Source organism: Vombatus ursinus, unplaced genomic scaffold, assembly GCF_900497805.2.
Source record: "Vombatus ursinus unplaced genomic scaffold, bare-nosed wombat genome assembly UNPS02014935.1, whole genome shotgun sequence".
Taxonomy (NCBI): domain Eukaryota; kingdom Metazoa; phylum Chordata; class Mammalia; order Diprotodontia; family Vombatidae; genus Vombatus; species Vombatus ursinus.
This window is the reverse complement of record NW_020954713.1, coordinates 1309659-1327351: the sequence shown is the minus strand read 5'-3', so window position 1 is coordinate 1327351 and position 17693 is coordinate 1309659. Positions and strand designations below refer to the sequence as shown.

Here is a 17693-nt window from a genome sequence, read left to right as displayed (position 1 = left end):
GTTGGCATAAGAAATTAAATGGGAATTTTTGGAGAGTTACATGGAAGCCACAGATGACATGTCAAGGCCAGCAAGACAACAACAGAAAAAGTTTAGAAACTCAGAAATTGGGACAGCCAGGTGGCAAAGTGGATAGAGCACCGGCCCTAAAGTCAGGAGGACCTGAGTTCAAATCTGGCCTCAGACCAAACACTTGACACTTACAAGCTGTGTAACCCTGGGCAAGTCACTTAACCCCAATTGCCTAAAACAAACAAATAAAAAAAACCCTCAGAAATGAATAAAATGTATGGTATTGTGTACTATCAACCCAAATTTTACAGAAAACACCCCATAAAAGAAAACGAAAAAATTCTTCTTCTTCTCTGGTATGAGGGGAGAGCCAAAAATATTTCACTTGGATTTTCCAGATCGAAGGGGCACTGTACCCCTAACCCCCTCGATATGGAAGGGATAACTGTAGTAGTACTTAATAAATGTCAACTGAATTGAAGTTTAGTCAGTCCATTCATTCAGGCCATTGGGTCAGGGGATGAAGGTCAGTAGACCCTCTGGTAGATGGGTCTGAAGGTGAGACTCAAGGTTCAACAGGTCTCTCAGGTCAGTAGACACTTGACCCTATCTAATGATGGCCTCCAGGACTCAGAACACTGGTCTTTCCCTTCAGCCATCAGTTAAGAGTAGAGGCACCCAGACTCAGGCTCAGCTCTTATTCTAAGACTCTATGTTAGAAAAGCCCAGAAAAATAAAAACACATTCACCCACATACAGATTATAACCACATCTGGCTCAGGAAAGAAGTTATTTAGAGCCGAGAGAAATCACCTTGAACTAGAATGGTCCGGGAGTGGTTCCTAGAAAAGGCAGCATTGCAGCCATGCCTTGAAGTCAGGGGAGCACCTACAGAGATCAAGAAGGGCCCCATTGTCCCCACCCCCTCCAACCTCCTGGTCTCTCCTCCTTTCCTTCCTCCTCCCTCCCCCCACTCCAACACATATCATCATTTGGGTGTCTGGGTTTTACTTCCTGGAAGTAGCCCCAGCCATTTCTGCAACCCCCTAGACCCTGGCAGGTCCCAGAAACCAGGAGAGCATCTCAATCCACAGGCCACTGGACCAAAGAAGCTGGAGAGTCATGGTAAGTAACCCTTTCTCTACCTCCCTCCCTGTCATCCCCCTATTCTCACTCCCAGGGATGTACGAAGAAAGCAGAAGTAGAAAATCCAGCCCCTACAACCTCCTTCTATTCCTTTTGGCTCAGGAGGACCCGAGAGGTTCTTGGCCCTATGTGTGAGTTGAGGGAGGGGAGTCAGGACTCCTTTGCAGGAGGCAAAGGATGCAATATAGCAAAGCGGAGGGGAGGAAAGAGACCATCAAGGCTGGGAACACAAGCTATATGGGGGAAAGAGATGAAGTTCAAGAAGTGGACTGAGACTGAGACAGTGTGCATCTTAAAAGGCAGGCAAAGGAGTTTGGGTTTTATCTTCCAAGTAACCAGGGCCACTGTGGGGTAGAAGTCAGTGTGGCACCATGGGAAGACTTGGATTCAGGAACACCTGGTGTAAGTCCTACCTCTAACATTTCCTAACTCGGTACTTTTGGACAAGACATCTAACCACTCTCAGCCTCATCTGTAAAATGGGGGGGAGACTCTGTGCAATACTGACCTTAGGTAGTTGATTGTGAAGGTCAAATAAGGCAAGGTAAAGAAGCTTAATGGACCTTGATGGACAATCTGCTGTTGTCGTTATCACTGGGGGCCCAGCCTTACCTGGTACCGATCCAGGCACAGACAACAGAGGCTGACTCTAGGCCCCCATGGGCTTGCCCAGTCCCTGAGATGAATCTTGTCCCTCGGCCCAGGCCCATTTTACCTTGGCTCCCATCCAAGATGGCAGGCCCCTTCTGTTGAGCTTCCCCAGGATAGACTGGTAGAATCAGTCACTGGACTCAAAGGGTTTGTTTTCATAGAAGGCTCTGCTCACTTCTCACCCAGCCCTTTCCATATCTCCCTGCTTTTCCTTCTCCTCTGCCTACCCCCACCTCCACCCCCACTGGTGTCCTAATTCACTTTCTTTAATGCCATAGTGATCTAAGGCAGCCCTAGTTCAATCCAACATGGAACTTGGGCTATGGGCTATATTAGTAGCACATCATAGCTACCCTGGTGGGGAACAGGGACAATATCTGGAGGGGGTGGGGAGGAAATATGGGGCCATGGTGGGGCGGGGGAGTGTGGGAAGGGGGAGAATGATAGTTAAAGCTTAGGGGGAGGGCCTGGGTGATGGTGACCTGAAAACTGAGTTCCAAGGGGGTGGGGGCTTCCTGTGGGCCCCAGGGGTGCTGACTGCTGGGCAAAGTAGGTCAGAAGGACTTGTCCCTATTTATGGGGCTGAGATGGGGTAGGGCAATATTTGTGACAACTCTGAAGATGGCGTTTTGGTTTTCAACCCCCCCTTTAGTTCAGGGGAGGGGAGTGCAAGTAAATGTTTAACAATCAGCTATGGGGGGGGATATAAGCACGACACTTAAAAATTTAGTCTCCATTATTAACATTTTCTGCATCACTTCCATAAATTTAGACAATTAATAAAACAATATATCAAGCCCTGATCTGTAACAGCATTTGTTGATTTCTGAAGTATAAATGTTAACACTGAAAACTGTTCCATTACATCCTGTGAGGCCTTTCACCATGTTCCTGAGAAGTTTATGGCTCAGTTCCTTCCCTCTATAAAGGGGCTCTCTCTCTCTCTCAACTCCACAAACTCATTTAAAAAAAAAAACCTTTTTAAAATGAGAATCTTATTGGTATATTTCGTTTTTACATTGCCCAGATTTCCCCCTGTATTTCACTCCCATCCTCCTCCCAGAGAGCCCCCTCTTATAACAAAGAATTTTGTGTGTGTGTGTGTGTGTGTGTGTGTGTGTGTGTGTGTGTGTGTGTGGCGTGGGAGGTATGGACGTAATTTCTCGTATCTCTTCTTTGGGGCCAAGTTCATTCTTCATGATTTCACAACATTCTTATTAGATTGCTTTGTGAAGGCCGTTCTTGTAAATGGTGTTTTCCTGGCTCCTTCAATGAGCACTATCAACTCATAGATCTTTCTGTACTCTGTCTTCATCCTATTTCTTGCCTCTTACAGCCGTCATATTCCTATATTCATGTACCACCATTTGTCTAGCTATCTTCCTGTAGACCCAGCTAAGTTGTTTCCACTTCTGTGCTACCACAAAAAGTGCTATCAATATTCTCATATTCATGGAGCTTCTCTTTGTATCAATGACCTCTTGGGGACATATGCCTAGCAACGGAATTTCTGGATCAACCCAGTGGCTCACTTTCTTACAGACCTTTGGACAAAGGGCAGGAATCTGGATACCATCCAGGACTTCTAACAGAATTGGGGAACCTGAGCAATGGTATATGTGTGTGTGTTTATTGCTCTGTGTGTCTATATGCATGTTCATATCTCTGACCCACCTCTGCCTGTCTGCTTATAGATAAGCAGATTTTGGCCTGACAGCAGAATAAAAAAATTTTTTTTTCTAACGATCAGAATTGTCCAAAAGTAGAGTGGTCCCCAGGGTGCTGTCAAGTAGTGAGTTTCCTCATCCTTTAGAAGTTTTTGGGAAGCAGCTGGCAGGAATATTGTTAGACAGGACTCCTGTTCATACACAGGTTAGATTAGAAGTTCTCTGAAGTCTAATCTATCTCTGAATTCTGAGATTCAGTGATGCTTTCTGTTGCACAGGACAGTCATCAGGACTTTAAGAGCCTTAAAGCTAAGTTTCAGGGCCTGCAGGCTGGGTTTGGTGAGCTACCCAAGAAGCCACCACTGCCCAAGAGCTCTCAGCTGCCAGGCTTGGGTCGAGCCAATACCATTTCTGAGAGTTCCTCTCCTTCTGGGGCTCCTGCTGCGAACCAGAGGGGACCTTCATGGCAAGGACAAGGGGCCCCACCTAGCCCTTGGCTCCCAAACCTAGGGAGAGGCTTTCAAGCCAAACCCAGGACCAGGGAGGCTCCCAGAGACCAGCAGCCACCATGGAGAGCTGCAGGGAATGCTGGAGAGAAGGCATCTTCACCTCCAAGCCTCATCCCCTTGGGCTCCCCAAGGACTCCTAGGAAGGAGCAGAGTCTGAGTGTCCCCCGCAGGAGACCTCTGCCAGCTCTTAAGACTCTTGGTCTCCAGCCTTCCAAGCCCCCCCTTCCACCAGGAAACTTGCACTTAGAACGTTTCAGGAGAAAGGAGGCCACCCACAGAAGGGCTACAGGTAGGTGTTCAGATCATGTCAAGAAAGTTTTGAGAAGGGTGGAAGTCTCTGGATTATGGTGGCCTGGGGAGAGTGACACTCAGATTTTGGACCTAGGATTACAGCTCCAATGTGACCAGGACCCAGTTGTTCTGGTATTTGAGAAACTGACTTGTCCATGGGGTTAGTATTGAGGTTGATATTCAAACCCAGTTTTTCCTAGAGGAATTTCAGTTAGCTGTGAGGAAAAAAAATTTCAAATCTTCATAAATAAGTCATTATTGTGTAATGTGCATAGCTCCAGTGGGTGGGCAAATGGGCTCAGACCCTCCTGAAAGCCCTCAATTGTCCTGGTATAACTGTATCCAGGCAAGAAAACCATCTTGGGTGGGGGGACCCAAGTGACAGCACTTCAGAAGCCAGGATCCTTCTCCAGTGGCAACTGCCTGAGCCCTCCAGTTCCTCCTATCCCACAGTAAGTCTGGGGACTTGGGAAGGGTTGGGAAGGGCACTGTGAGGAGGCTGTGGGAAGGCCCTATAGAATGTGGCAGGAAGCCCTAATCCCTACTCTCCCCTCAGGGATCCAGATGAGATCTATGACGATGTGGAGCCAACTCCCTGCCCACCAGGCCCCAAGAGGAGAGGTGTGTATCCATGAGGGAAGTGGAGCATGACATGTAAATTTCAGGAAAGGTGGTGTGGACTTCCCAGTCTATAGTCCTTTCCAGGAGATTAGCTCACTTTGGAACACTTCCCTTTCAATGAGTGGTACTACGTATGGTTGGTCTCCATTTTACAAGCAAGGAAACTGATGGCCCAGACTGGGAAGTGAAGTCAGGGGCTGGAGATGAGGGTCCTAGAGAGGTGAGCTTTAGCTGGCTATCTCCTCTGTGCATGCCCAAGGCCAAGTCCCTTTAACCTAGCTGGGCTGCTTAACTGATGGAGTCTGAGCCTGCGGTCTGGGAACAAAAATCTTGGCCGTGGGTTCTCAAACTTTCTGGTCTCTTAAAAATTATTGAGGACTCCCCCTAAAGAGCTTTTGTTTATGTGGGCTATAGCTATCGATAATTACTGTATTAGAAATTAAAACTGATAAAATTTGAGAATATTTGAGTTCATTTCATAACAATAAACTCATTTCATACAGGAATATAAAGAATATTTTAAATGAAAATAACCATTTTTAAAAACAAAAACATCAGTGAGAATAGCATTGTTTTACATATTTTTGCAAATTGTTTTAATGTTTGGTTTAACAGAAAATAGCTGGATTCTCCCCTCCATTTCTTTGTTCACTCAGCTACAACGTTATTCTGGTTGAAGTTAAGAAAATCCAGCTTCAAAGAGATATATAGTTGGAAAAGGAAGGTATATTTTAGGAGGCAAATAATGCCTTGGAATCATGAAAATAATTTTAACCTCATGAACTTCCCTGAAAGGGTCCCACCCAGTCTTCTCCCATTTTCATCTCTTCTCTTCTTGGGATCTCAGGAACCCACTAAGTTATTCAGGGAGTATCAGGGTTTGAGTTTCCATTCACCACTTACTGTGTGACCCTGGGTAAGCTGCTTTCCTTTTCTGAGTCCCAGTTCACTTTGCTATAAAATGAGCTCAAAGTTGGAATTTGAACCTAGGTCCCCTGACTCCAAAATCAGCACCCTTTCACCTCTGCAATATCGCCTCTTGCAGAGAAAGTCAAGGGAGATGATGTACAAAAGTCCTTACTAATCCTAATGCTTTCTATAAAGCTCTGGGGACCCATTTGGAGGTTCCAATACTGCCCTGTGATTCCTCTTTTATTTCCACTCTATTCCTCACTTGACCCTCTGAGGTTTGTTGTCTTAGGGGCAAGTGGCTTATCCTTGGGTTTCCTCATTGCCCTTCTGACACACATACGCCCTTCCCCCAGTTACAAGTGACTCCTCCTGCAACAGTTTTCAACTGCTGCTCTCAGTTAAGTGCAGCAGTCAGCATTCTAAAGGAGTGTTTTCGACCATTGGGGTGTTAATGTGGAAGCTGGAAAAACAACCTTCCAGGTGGCCCAGGGTATTCTTGCACATGGTCAGGGTTTGGATAAGGCAACCTTGTATATCCTTTCCAGGTCTCAGATGTGTTGACCCTTAAGCAAACCCAAAATAGGGCTGCTTCTCAGACTGGTTTTTGCCTTTCCTGGCCTTTTCCTGAGGTCCTCAGCGAAGGTTGCAACATCTCCTCGTTAGCACACAGTTGACCACAGAGGATCTTTCTTCCTACCACTGCTTCTCCTGTGTTTACAGGCAAAGGTTGCAGAATTAAGGATCTCCATCTGCGGATCCCCCTTCCCAAGTGGCTGAACTCTTGGTTGGGGATGCTCTAGGGAGGGATAATCAGTGGATGTCTTTCCAAGCCTGGAAGGTACCTAGCCTTCTTGCCTGATTGCATCAGGTCTCATCATTCTTGCCCCTAACTCAGCCACCTTCTGTCCTTAGTGAATCCCCCACCACCACACTTGCATGGTGGAGACTTGAAATGGATTTAGCCCTAGACGAAGAAAGGAAGGTCTGGTTCTCCTCCATTTGTTGTTTGGTAGGGTCTGAATCTTTACGACCCTAAGGACCATCATCACCTGACAGGCCCTCAACCTGAAGGTATCATCTTCTTATGTCTTGTAGTATCTTAATACTAACGATGGGGTTTCCTTGGCAAAGATACTGGAGTGGTTTGCCATTTCCTTCTCCAGTGGATCACCTTTTATCAGTACTCTCTACTATGACCTTTCCCTCTTAGGTAACCCTGCATGGGATAGCTCAGTTTCATTGAGCTATGCAAACCCCTCTGCTGTGACAAGGCAGTGATCCAGGAGGGTTTTGTCTCATTCATAGGCTCCCCCTATTTGATTTCCAAGTCAGTTCTGGGAACCTCATTCACTGCCCCATAAATCTCCTCTGGCTTCCCTATGGCTATCTTGTTAGGAGCTGGATGCCAAGACCCACAGTAAGAGCTCTGTATGTCCATCTCTCTTGTAGCTTTTGGCCAGCTCTAAAACACTGATCAGTATCAACTCAGTGACCTCTGAGCATTCCTTCAACTGTTCCTTCAGGGGCAAATTTGAGGCCCTTTATCTCCCTCTTTCTGTTAGGAAGCAGCTGCTCCTCAACCCCCACTGAACTTTCCCAAATTCAGTTGTCCAAATGGAGAACAGTCTTCAGACACTGCCTGAATGGTCTCTGCCTAAATGTTTGGTCTGCCAGGAATTCCAACAGTAGAAAAGGTCTGAGTCATTTTTTTTTTTTTGTAGGCATTTGAGGTTAAGTAACTTGCCCAAGGTCACACAGCTAGTAAATGTCCAGTGTTTGGTCTGAGGCCGGATTTGAACTCAGGTCCTCCTGACTTCGGGGCCAGTGCTCTATCCACTGTGCCACCTAGCTGCCTCAGTCTGAGTCATTTTACAAAGAAAGTAACTGACGCCCAGGAAAGTTGAGTGATTTGCCCAATGTAGCAGTCAGGACTGGAACTCCAGTATCAGACCTTATGCTCTGAACTGCACCTAGCAATTGTTCAGTCTTCTTCTTTCAAGTTTGATTGTACATTCTCTGTGTCAGTCAACTGTGCTAAGGTTGAGATGGAGTCCTCAATTTAAATTCCAAATGGGGGGGGGTGTCTTTGTCTTAGCCCCAGGGCTCAGTTCTAGTCAGCTTGCAGATCTTGGGGAGAGGTGAGGAGGGAAGGCCCACTGCATTGTCCATCTCACCAATGGCTCCCTGCCAGCTGCTACCTTCCGACGGATTGGTATGTTGTGATGGAAAGAGAACTAGACTTTAAATCACCATGAGTCTCAGCAACAATGCTATGTTATTTGACCTCAGAGTGCCTCTTTCGTCATCTATAACATGGGGATATTACTACACGCACTACTTCCCCCTCATGCTTTCTTGTTGTGAAATGCTTTGTAAACTTTCAGACACTGTTTAAAAATGAATTATTCCTTGCTTTACTCTGCCCTCCTACTCACACACACACATGTGCACACACACTCATTCTACCTCTTAACCTGTTACCACAATAGCAATACAGCATAGTTGTCCAGAAGGGCAAAAATAATTTCACTGTAGGTGGTGAGAGTAAGAGTGATTTGAACAAATTTGGTAATAACATTTGTGAAGGATAAATCAGATTCCAGCTTCAGAATTCATTTTCTTAGGTCTTGGGTCTCCAAGCCCCCAAACTATTTCTGGCTTTGGGTACCCTCAACCTGATTCCCTGAGCTTGCCTTCCCACAACTACCCAGGAAAAGTACCTTTTGAATCTGAGGTTATGCATGCCTCTGCACCTGAATTCCATCTACTATATCCCATTCCTGCGGTCATTAAAGGTGGCTTGACGACCACTTGCATGCATGCACCCCATTACCTCCTAAGGCAGTTCATTCTACTTTTGGACCACTCTTGCCTCCCACAGCTTCCACCCACAGTTGCCATTCCATCTTCTGATGCCAAAGGGTCTCACCCTTCTTCTACCATGACAGTCCTGCTAATACTTACAGACAACCACCAGGTCCTTGCTTAGCTTCTCCTATCTAGTTCTTCCAGGTTCACAGATGGTCAAGTCTCCAGTTTGCTCCTTCTGGTCCCTCTCCAGCTCAGTTTCTCTGTATGTGGTTCTCTCAGAGAAAGGCAGTCTGGCAGGACTACCAAAATGCAATCCAGCCAGCCCTCTTCTCATTTAAAATTTCAGGGTCTGGCTCACTATCCATATCCAGCATCCGTCTCTAAAGATACATGTATCGACAGATTAACCCGGGAGGTTGCCGATCCACTTTCAAGTCATCGGTTTATATGCTGTCTTCGTTCTCTCATTTCCTCCACATTCTCTCTCCTGATTCACTGCACCTCTCCCTCATAAGGCTCCGCCCTAGTGTTCCAGAGGAGGATGTGGATGTGAGCAGCAGTATCCTCCACAAATAGGACTGCGTCTTAAAGGATCCTTATCACCTACAGAGAATCTCTCATTTGAGTCTGTGCAGGGCATCCTCCATGACTTAGCTACAGACCTTTGGCAAGCTAGTCTCATTTTTAATTTGCTCCCTCCAGCCAGACATATCACTCAGATGTGTTATTTTACTGTTCTTTAATCCCAGAATCATCATGCCTTTCCTATCAAAGTTATTGAGCCTCCCTAGTTTGATTATAAATGACTCTGTTGTTACAGCATTAAACTTGTAGATATCACATAGTCAAGTTCTAATATTGGGGGAAAACTATTGTGGAGAACCAAGAGTTGGAGGGATGGTGAGAACACCTTGGTCCCCTTTGCCAGCCTAGCTGTTTGGCTTCCTCAGATGACCTACTGGTTGCAGAAAGAACTCTCAAAGATTTCCAACAACCTGGCCTGCCACTGTGGTAACTCAGGGTTTGGGGTGCAGGGAAGGGTTCTGAAAACTGAAAAGGGAGCCTGGGGATGAGGGGGCAAGGCATCTGTATCCTGTTACAGTTATGAATGTAACTATCTATCTTCAGGAACAGCTGGAAAGCCTCTGAAGAGGGTAAGCCAGAGAAAATCCAACCCCTGATGCCTACAAAGCCCCTGAAGCAGTACAAGAAGGAGGAGAAAGCAGAAAGGGAATTCAGGAAGAAATTTAAGGTCAGGAGAAAACTATTCTGTCCCATCACCCTCTTCTCAGTCCAATCTGGCCCAAGGACAAACCGGACCTGGTGAGGTTTTAGGATCTGGGGATGATTTATCAGAGTAGCTGTAATTACAGTACATTGGCTTTTATATTAGACTTTTAGGGATCCTACAAATATCTGGATGAATAACTTGGGTCAAAAGAAAGTCCCAGGTAAGTGACTGAAACTACACTACCCTTATTTGCTCTAGTTTGAAGGGGACATCATGACTTTAACAAGGATGATGATTGATCCCAACGCCAACACCCGTCGTGGGGGTGGTAGAAACTTGGCTATTAGACGTGGGGAGATCCTGGATGTGATCCAGTTCACCAGCAGAGAACAGATTCTATGCCGGGATGTCAGTGGAAAATGTGAGTTGGTTAGTATACTCTGGAAATGGGTGGGGCATTTGTCCCTGTAATCACATTAAGCTCCTCCATTCCCTTTTTGCAGATGGCTTCGTCCCTCGAACAGCTCTACTCCCCCTGTAAGTGACCAAGTTGAGGACATGTGGGCAAAAGTGTGGGTGACTGGAAGGCTTAGAGCCTTCTATCCTCAAATCTATTTAGAGATAGGCTGGCATTGTCAATTACTTATGGTTCATTCTCTCTTTGACAGGGAGACTGAGGTATATGATGACGTGCGTTTCTAAGGTAGGTACCTGTTGTGCTATATACACCCACCAGGCTTTCTTCTGACATGCAGTTCTATATCATCTGTGGGGGAAAAGTAGCACAAGTTCCCAAGGCTGGGCCAGTGTCCCACTAGCCCAGCTGTTCTCTTGGAGTAGCAAGGGAGATTGGTAAGGAGGTGACTCCAATCCAGCCCCCATCTCCCAAGGGAAATTTAGGATGAGAAGCAACTGGAACCACTGACCTACCTGAAGGGCTACAGAGCACCCATCTTCCTTTGCAGAGCATCCTTGGACCAGGCAATCTCCTCCTCCGTGGTGGGTCCAGAGAAAACTACAAGTTTCTCCATATATGTAACCCATTGGCTTGTATAGTTCTCATGCATGAGCACTGACTGTATTAAATCACCACCTCAAGTGGCTCTCTGCTTGACTGCTTCCTTTCTTCTGTGTCCCCATCTCCTGTACCCTCCCTTTAAGGAGATGTGGAAGGGAGAGATTTGGGTGAGAAGAAAGGGGGAAAGCAAGGGAGAATGAACTTTTATACTCCAGAGGGCTATCTCACTCACACTTTCTTGTGTAGAAGCAAACAGCAACTAATACATCTAATTTGGTTTAATAAGTTTTTAGAAGCCAAGCTCTGGGCTGGACATTCAGTTCAAAGGAATGTTGGGACATATAATAATACAATTATTTTGGTCTATCAAAAGAAAGCTTAGCCAAGGCCAAGAAAGAGGGAGATGCTGACTTCTTGAAGAATCAGCCCAAGGGGAATAGTATATAAAATAAATTGGTTGTGCAGACCTAGAGAGAGGTATCCCTACTAGGGGAAATTAGTTACAGCTATCTACAAACTTTGGCCAGCATCTGACCTACTGGTCAAACACCTCATTGAACTTTTTGCCTTTTACAGCCATTGCTGCTCTGAGGAAGGAGTTTGAGTGTAGAAGGCAAGTGGCACGTCTAAAAATCTAACGCTCAAATCCTCAGTACTAACAGAAAAAGTTGAGAACTAGTCACCACGAAGGGGAGAGGTGGAAGATGGGAGTCCTATCAGGAAGGAGACCTTCAAAAATTTGGGCAATGATAATGATCACGACACTCTATTTCTCTCTTTAATGATCTAACAATTCCGTCCAGCTCAAGCAGGTTATGAATTAAAAATCATTCAATACTAACAAAGACAGATATTCAGAATATAATGAACATTTCCAACAGACTTCACAACAAGGTTAAGAGGCTTTCAGTAACTGGTATTTATTATCAAAGTCGTAATGTCAACAAGATGCCACAACTACAAAAAAAATTGCGTACATTGCAATCTCAATGCAAACAGTCAAATGGAATCCCAGTCTTTAAAAAAGTAATTAAAATCACCCCAGAAAGCAACTGAATTTTAACATCTTTATACATCCAGCCAACAAATTAAAATGGTTAACAAGGAAAACAAAATACAAATTTGGAAGTCTGGTATTGATGTTAAAAAAAGGCAACTGCTTAAGCATTTCTATCAATTCGCACATCAATCTCTCTGCCACTGAGTTTTATCCCATTCATCATCCGGCAGGCTCTCTCTGCCACCTCTGGGGACTCAAACTTAACCACGCCACAACCCTTGGATTTGCCGTTCTCCATCTTGATGTCTGCATACAACACATGGCCTGAAGAGAGGAGGAGAAAAGACCAAACCAGATCAGGCCACCAGACCCATGACAAAGTCCCATGTTCTCAGCTTTCTGAGGGTCAAAGGCTACCACCTCCACTCAGTCCAGAACATTTGCTGGATTCTGGGATTATTAATCACACAGAAATAATTCCTTTTGAATTCTGCCACACTGATAAATACTCAGAATACATACACTTAAAAATATAAGTGTTTTCTGTAGCTGACCTGTTATTCCTCTCCTAAGATGTCTATAATATTTGTAAACCCATCAAAAAGCTGGCTAACATCTATATTGTTCTTTAGGTTTCAGAAAATGTCATGTAACACCTAATACTTCCCAACCAGATTTTATCTCAAAGGCTTTGGATTTTTTCCCCTTGATTTAGGTAGGTATACCTACACATTTTTACATGATATTTACTGAACTGTTCAAGGAACTTTAATAATAGGTCAATTATTACAAAGCACTAACAAATCAATGTAAAAGTTGATCTATCTGTACTTATCAAATATGCCCACCATACATAAATTATAATCCAATAGGCCACAGTAATTTAGTTGAGATTTAAAGGGAAATAACCTCATTTATCCACTGTTAAGATTGTCTCAGCAACAAGAATAATTTTATCTGTCTTTAGTATCAGCATTCTTAAATGATCAAGCAAGCAAAGCAAATTTACCAGGTCTAAAGAACTTGCTGTGACTGACTAATCAGTTATAATCACCTAGGCAGGATTAACAAGATCTTGCCCAGAAAATAATGAGATCTGCTCATCCACGCCAAGCTCTAAGAACTGGGGGGTGGGGAGACTTCTTTAATCCCAGAAGAGTGCAAGAAAGGGAGCCCTTAAGAACCAAGGAATGAGTTTCATGGTGGAAGAGAAAACTTTAGGAACACAAAAGCCAGTAGAGGAGATATAGGTATTCAGAGAAGCATGTAAATTAAGATGACAGCTGACAGACCTAGCGCTCAGATAACATTTATCAAGCATTCAAGTACAGAAAACTGAAAAATTGTTAGCTGCAGGTAAATACAAAGGGGACAATTTAAAAAAAAAGTACTCTGAGGCAATTTAAAGATGACCTATAAATACAAAACACTGGCAAACAAACAATAAGTACCTGACTCAAAGAACCAGGAAAGTATTAAAATTAACACGAAATGATTCAAGATGGGTAAAAAACTTCACAGGGGAAGGTAAGACAAAAAGAGAAAAAGTATTCTAAAAGTTTACTGAGGAAAGGCTGGTGCAAAAGTTTAGTGATAGAAGCAAGTAGCCCTGCTAAACCGATGTGGAATAAGGACTCAATCAGCTAGAACATGGATAATGGTCAACAAAAGTCAGTCAATCAACAAGCATTTATTGAGTGTCTACTATGTGCCTATCACTGTACTAAGAGCTGGGGATACAAAGAAAGGCAAGAATTGTAGGTTCTCAAGCTCATGAGAAGGGCTGGGGAGGGGTAAGATAGCATGGACAATCCTAAAAGAAACCCATCAACAAAACTAGAAGAAAAAGATAAAACTATCAGGAAATGCTTTATCTAATACAGTGCCAAGGAAGAAAGAGATGCTAGGCACCTTCTAATAGGATGCCTGGTTTAAAAAAAAAAAGCTTCTCTTTACTTTGAGAGTTTCACATATGCCAAGGGAACAAAACCTTTGCTTCAAAGGTTAATCCAGTGTAATCAATCACCAGCAACTTTCACACAGGGCCAGCAAGTCTGATGGCAACAGAAATATGCTCCATGCTGATAATTCTGTCACAGGGAGGAAGGTATTATGGCGCTGAGAAGCTGCAGTGACAGGAGAAGGGATGGCAGCAAGTATCAGGCTAGCTGGGCCCTCAATGCCACCAGGATTCCTGAGGAGACTCAAGGAGGCATGACTAGGGAGTGCTTATTGGATGGAGAGAAAGTTGAGATCAGACCAAGGATGTTTCTAGTGTGTACTAAATATTTCGTATAAATTCTATGAGTTTTCTACTAAAGCAGGAAAATTCCAACCTTCTTACAACAGCTAGATACTGGAATGCATCACTGATTTCTCCTCAAAACAAATACTTTCATCCCCAAACCCTAATGTTTCACATAACCTAGAAACATGCTTATCAACATCTTAAAACACTTACCACATTCATTGAATTTGTCTTTTAGCATTTTCCATGTAAAGTCAAAAGGAAGCTGAAGGGGAAAAAAAATTACCACACTGTAATTAAGACACTACAGTTGTGCAGCCCACAAAAAATCTTAACATGCTTCAGTAATATTTTTTAAGTTAAAAATACTGCTTACTATAGAGAAGCCAATATGGCACTGATTTCAAGGCTAAGAAATTCTTGATTAAAGATGCAAACAGTCCGATGAACTATTTTAATTAACATTCCTTTACTATCAGTTCTGTGAAAGGAAGGAAGGAGCTTCCTGAGATTTTAACATGGAAGCTTCCCATGGCAATGGAGAGGGAAAGGAGGAGGAGGAGGAAGAAGGGGGGGGGGGATATTGACTATCTTTTTGTTGTTGTTGTTTTTTGGTGAGGCAATCGGGATTAAGTGACTTGCCCAAGGTCACACAGCTAGTAACTGTCAAGTGTTTGGTCTGAGGCCGGATTTGAACTCAGGTTCTCCTGACTTCAGGGCCAGAGCTCTATCCACTGCACCACATAGCTGCCCTGATATTGACTATCTTTAAGCAGAAAAAGTGGATGATCACTCGTCAGACACGAATTATGTTATTTGGCCAACGAAGTGCCTTCCAACTCTAGAATTACAAATTTCTGTTTTGCCAATTCTTGTGTCAGAAGTATTGTTGAGGAGACGGAGACAGTAAGCAGAAGTTCTCATTTCCTGTCCTTTTCTGTGAGTGATTAATAAAGAAGGAAAAGGAGAGAGCACATTGATGCTCAGTTTGGATCTGGTTTTGTTTTTTTTTTAAACCACTGAAAACAGGTAGCTCCACAAATTGGTTACAAGCCTGGCTGCAGATCACATGGGAGAGTAGACATAGGACATCTACCACTGTTATGCTATTAAACCCCTATGGGAGCTGTGTGCCCGTGAATCTGATCAAGAGAGTCAAGGGCTGATGTCCTGGAAAGGACTAGAGGGGCTTGCTGGATTCCCAGTGCATCTGACCACTTCCTTAAGGGAGTAGGCAGGAAACAAAGCAAGGGAAGAACACTCATCTAGTTCATGAAAAGGTTAACTGGAACAATTTTAAATATAGTTGAAAATGAAAGTCCCATGTACATGAAAACATAGCAGTTTTTTTTGTAGTAGTAAAGAATTAGCGATAGGCCCCTATCAATTGGGGAATGGCTAAACAAATTATTGCACATAAAGTATGTATGCAAATGATACTGCAGATTTCTGCAGTAGGGATGACTACATTTACAGCACAATTACTGTGCTATAAGAAATGTTCCTTTCATAGAAGCATGCAAAAACTTATATGAAGTTTGCAGATACAGAGTTAAGTGAACAGAACCAGGAAAATACATACAATGTAAATGGAAAAAACAAATCAAAACTGAAAGCCAAGGAATCAAAATTAAAATGACCCCAAAGATATGACAACAAATCACATATCCCTCTCTTCTTTGCAAGGATTCTTCTCTAGCATGGAATAAGAATGCAACATAAAACCTCACTAGTTCAAAACTTATCTACTGCATTTTAAAAAATCCTTCTTCCCACTGAAATTCCAGGATCTTATAAAGACTCCAATTGCTTTTCAAACTACCCCACCCTCCACCCACCTCTGGCACAATGCCTACCAGAAAAAGCACTTTAAATGTGGGATTCCTTAATTTAATTCAATTTGCAGGTCTGATGATGCATTCTGGTATGTTAGAGAAGGCAGGAGTTTGTGAACTTCACTGTTTATCACTGATTTCATTTTAATGATCAGTTGGTCCACGTGTAGTTTATACGGTAATATATGTGTTATGCCTAAAAGTAAATTTGATTTATTAAAAACTATTCAGATGCAACACATTACTAAATAAAATCAGTCTGGCCTCTTGACTGCATTGATATTACAGAGGGTTTCCTGGGTTTTGGGACACTGAAAGGATAAGGCAAGAGTGAAAATAAAAGGTAGTAGACTTACATTTCTCACAAATATCTGGCAGGCTTTTCGAGCAACCCCAGGTACGTGGCCACCAGCACCTCCAAAAGACCCTGCAAAACTGCCTCCAAAATTTCCCCTATCCATTTCCATAGCTCTGTCAAAGCTACCTCCCATGGCAAGTCCCATTCGCTCCATTCCTGAACCTAGGGCTGGACCCATAGTGGGACCCATTCTCTCTATGTTGTTGGCACCCATACGGTCCAATCCCATGCGCTCTATGTTATTGGCACCCATACGGTCCAATCCCATGCGCTCCATGTTATTGGCACCCATACGGTCCAAACCAGTAGACATTCGATCCATAACTGGACCCATGCGATCTATGCCAGTTCCCATGCCAGCAGGCACCATACGATCCATACTTAGACCCATGCGATCCATGGTGGTGCCCATGCGATCCACACCTGATCCCATCCTCTCTATAGTTGAGCCAACCCGATCTATAGGAGCAGCCATTCTCTCAATACCAAAACCCATGCCAGCCCCCATTCTCTCTACACCTGAACCTATCCTATCCATGGTTTGGCCCATCCTTTCAATGCTTGTAGTCATGTGGTCTATGCCAAGAGGACCCATTCGTTCTATTCCTGACCCCATTCTCTCTACAGTTGACCCCATACGATCCATGACAAGGCCCATCCTCTCCATCTCAGACCCTACTCTATCCATTCCGTGGCCTAGGCCAGAACCCATTCTTTCCATCCCAGCACCACCTATGCGGTCAATCCCAGGGCCCATCCTCTCGATTCCTGGTACACTGCCACCACCACCACCTAAAATAAGAAAAAACAGGGCTAAGTATTAGGGATTTGGGGAGTGGCCAATCGAGGAATACTCTATCTGGCTTAAAAGGAAAGTGATAAAACTTTCATAAAAACAGTGACTTGTTTGGGAAAGGCATGTGGGGGCAAAAGCAGGGAGGAGAGATGCTTCACAATTCCAAATTTCATAACAAAGGAAATTAAACCAACAAACTTTCAAATTATCAAACAAAATTTTTCTTTTCAGACCTTGGCTTGTTTTAAGAGAACCATTTTGTTACTCTGCTGGTGCTAAGCACTTTTTTAGCAAGTTGGAAAGAGTTAATTGTAAGAAGAATAATGTATCCAATACAGACAAATAATAAATAAGGTAGATTTGTTGTTCAGTTATTTTTCAATCGTGTCTGACTCTTCATGAACCCATTTTGGGTTTTCTTGGCAAAGATAGTACAGTGGTTTGCCATTTCTTTCTCTAGTTCATTTTACAGATGAGAAAACCAAGGCAAACAAGATTAAATGACTTGCGGAGGGTCGCTAGTAAGTGTCTGAGGACAAATTTGAAACCAGGAAGAGGAGTCTTCCTTATGCTAGGCCCAACACTCT

The 17693-nt window shown here is 43.8% G+C and overlaps 2 protein-coding genes across 5 annotated transcripts in view; one reads left to right on the top strand and one right to left on the bottom strand.

Moving 5' to 3' along the window:
• The first annotated feature begins 1064 nt into the window (after positions 1–1064).
• Positions 1065–10948, top strand: PRAM1 (PML-RARA regulated adaptor molecule 1). Its single transcript, XM_027844184.1, has 10 exons — positions 1065–1137; positions 3755–4274; positions 4623–4728; positions 4833–4897; positions 9571–9631; positions 9749–9872; positions 10110–10272; positions 10355–10388; positions 10520–10554; positions 10742–10948. Exons 1-9 carry the CDS (start codon positions 1135–1137, stop codon positions 10551–10553), a joined length of 1110 nt encoding a protein of 369 aa, XP_027699985.1. The 5' UTR covers positions 1065–1134; the 3' UTR covers position 10554; positions 10742–10948.
• An 816-nt stretch (positions 10949–11764) lies between these two features.
• Positions 11765–17693, bottom strand: part of HNRNPM (heterogeneous nuclear ribonucleoprotein M) — a 41582-nt gene continuing 35653 nt past the window's right edge. For all 4 annotated transcript variants that reach the window (XM_027844235.1, XM_027844236.1, XM_027844238.1 and 1 more), the window contains 3 exons: positions 16309–17102; positions 14331–14382; positions 11765–12193 (listed from right to left, as the gene is read on the bottom strand). In XM_027844235.1, the coding sequence (XP_027700036.1) occupies positions 12030–12193; positions 14331–14382; positions 16309–17102 (1010 nt within the window). In that variant the 3' untranslated portion in view covers positions 11765–12029. The remainder of the gene's footprint in view (positions 12194–14330; positions 14383–16308; positions 17103–17693) is intronic.

Excerpts from the sequence above, each read along its gene's own strand:
- PRAM1 (XM_027844184.1), top strand. Across the intron at positions 9,632-9,748 it reads CAACCTGGCCTGCCACTGTG|GAACAGCTGGAAAGCCTCTG; the intron begins GTAACTCAGGGT and ends ATCTATCTTCAG. Across the intron at positions 9,873-10,109 it reads AATTCAGGAAGAAATTTAAG|TTTGAAGGGGACATCATGAC; the intron begins GTCAGGAGAAAA and ends TATTTGCTCTAG.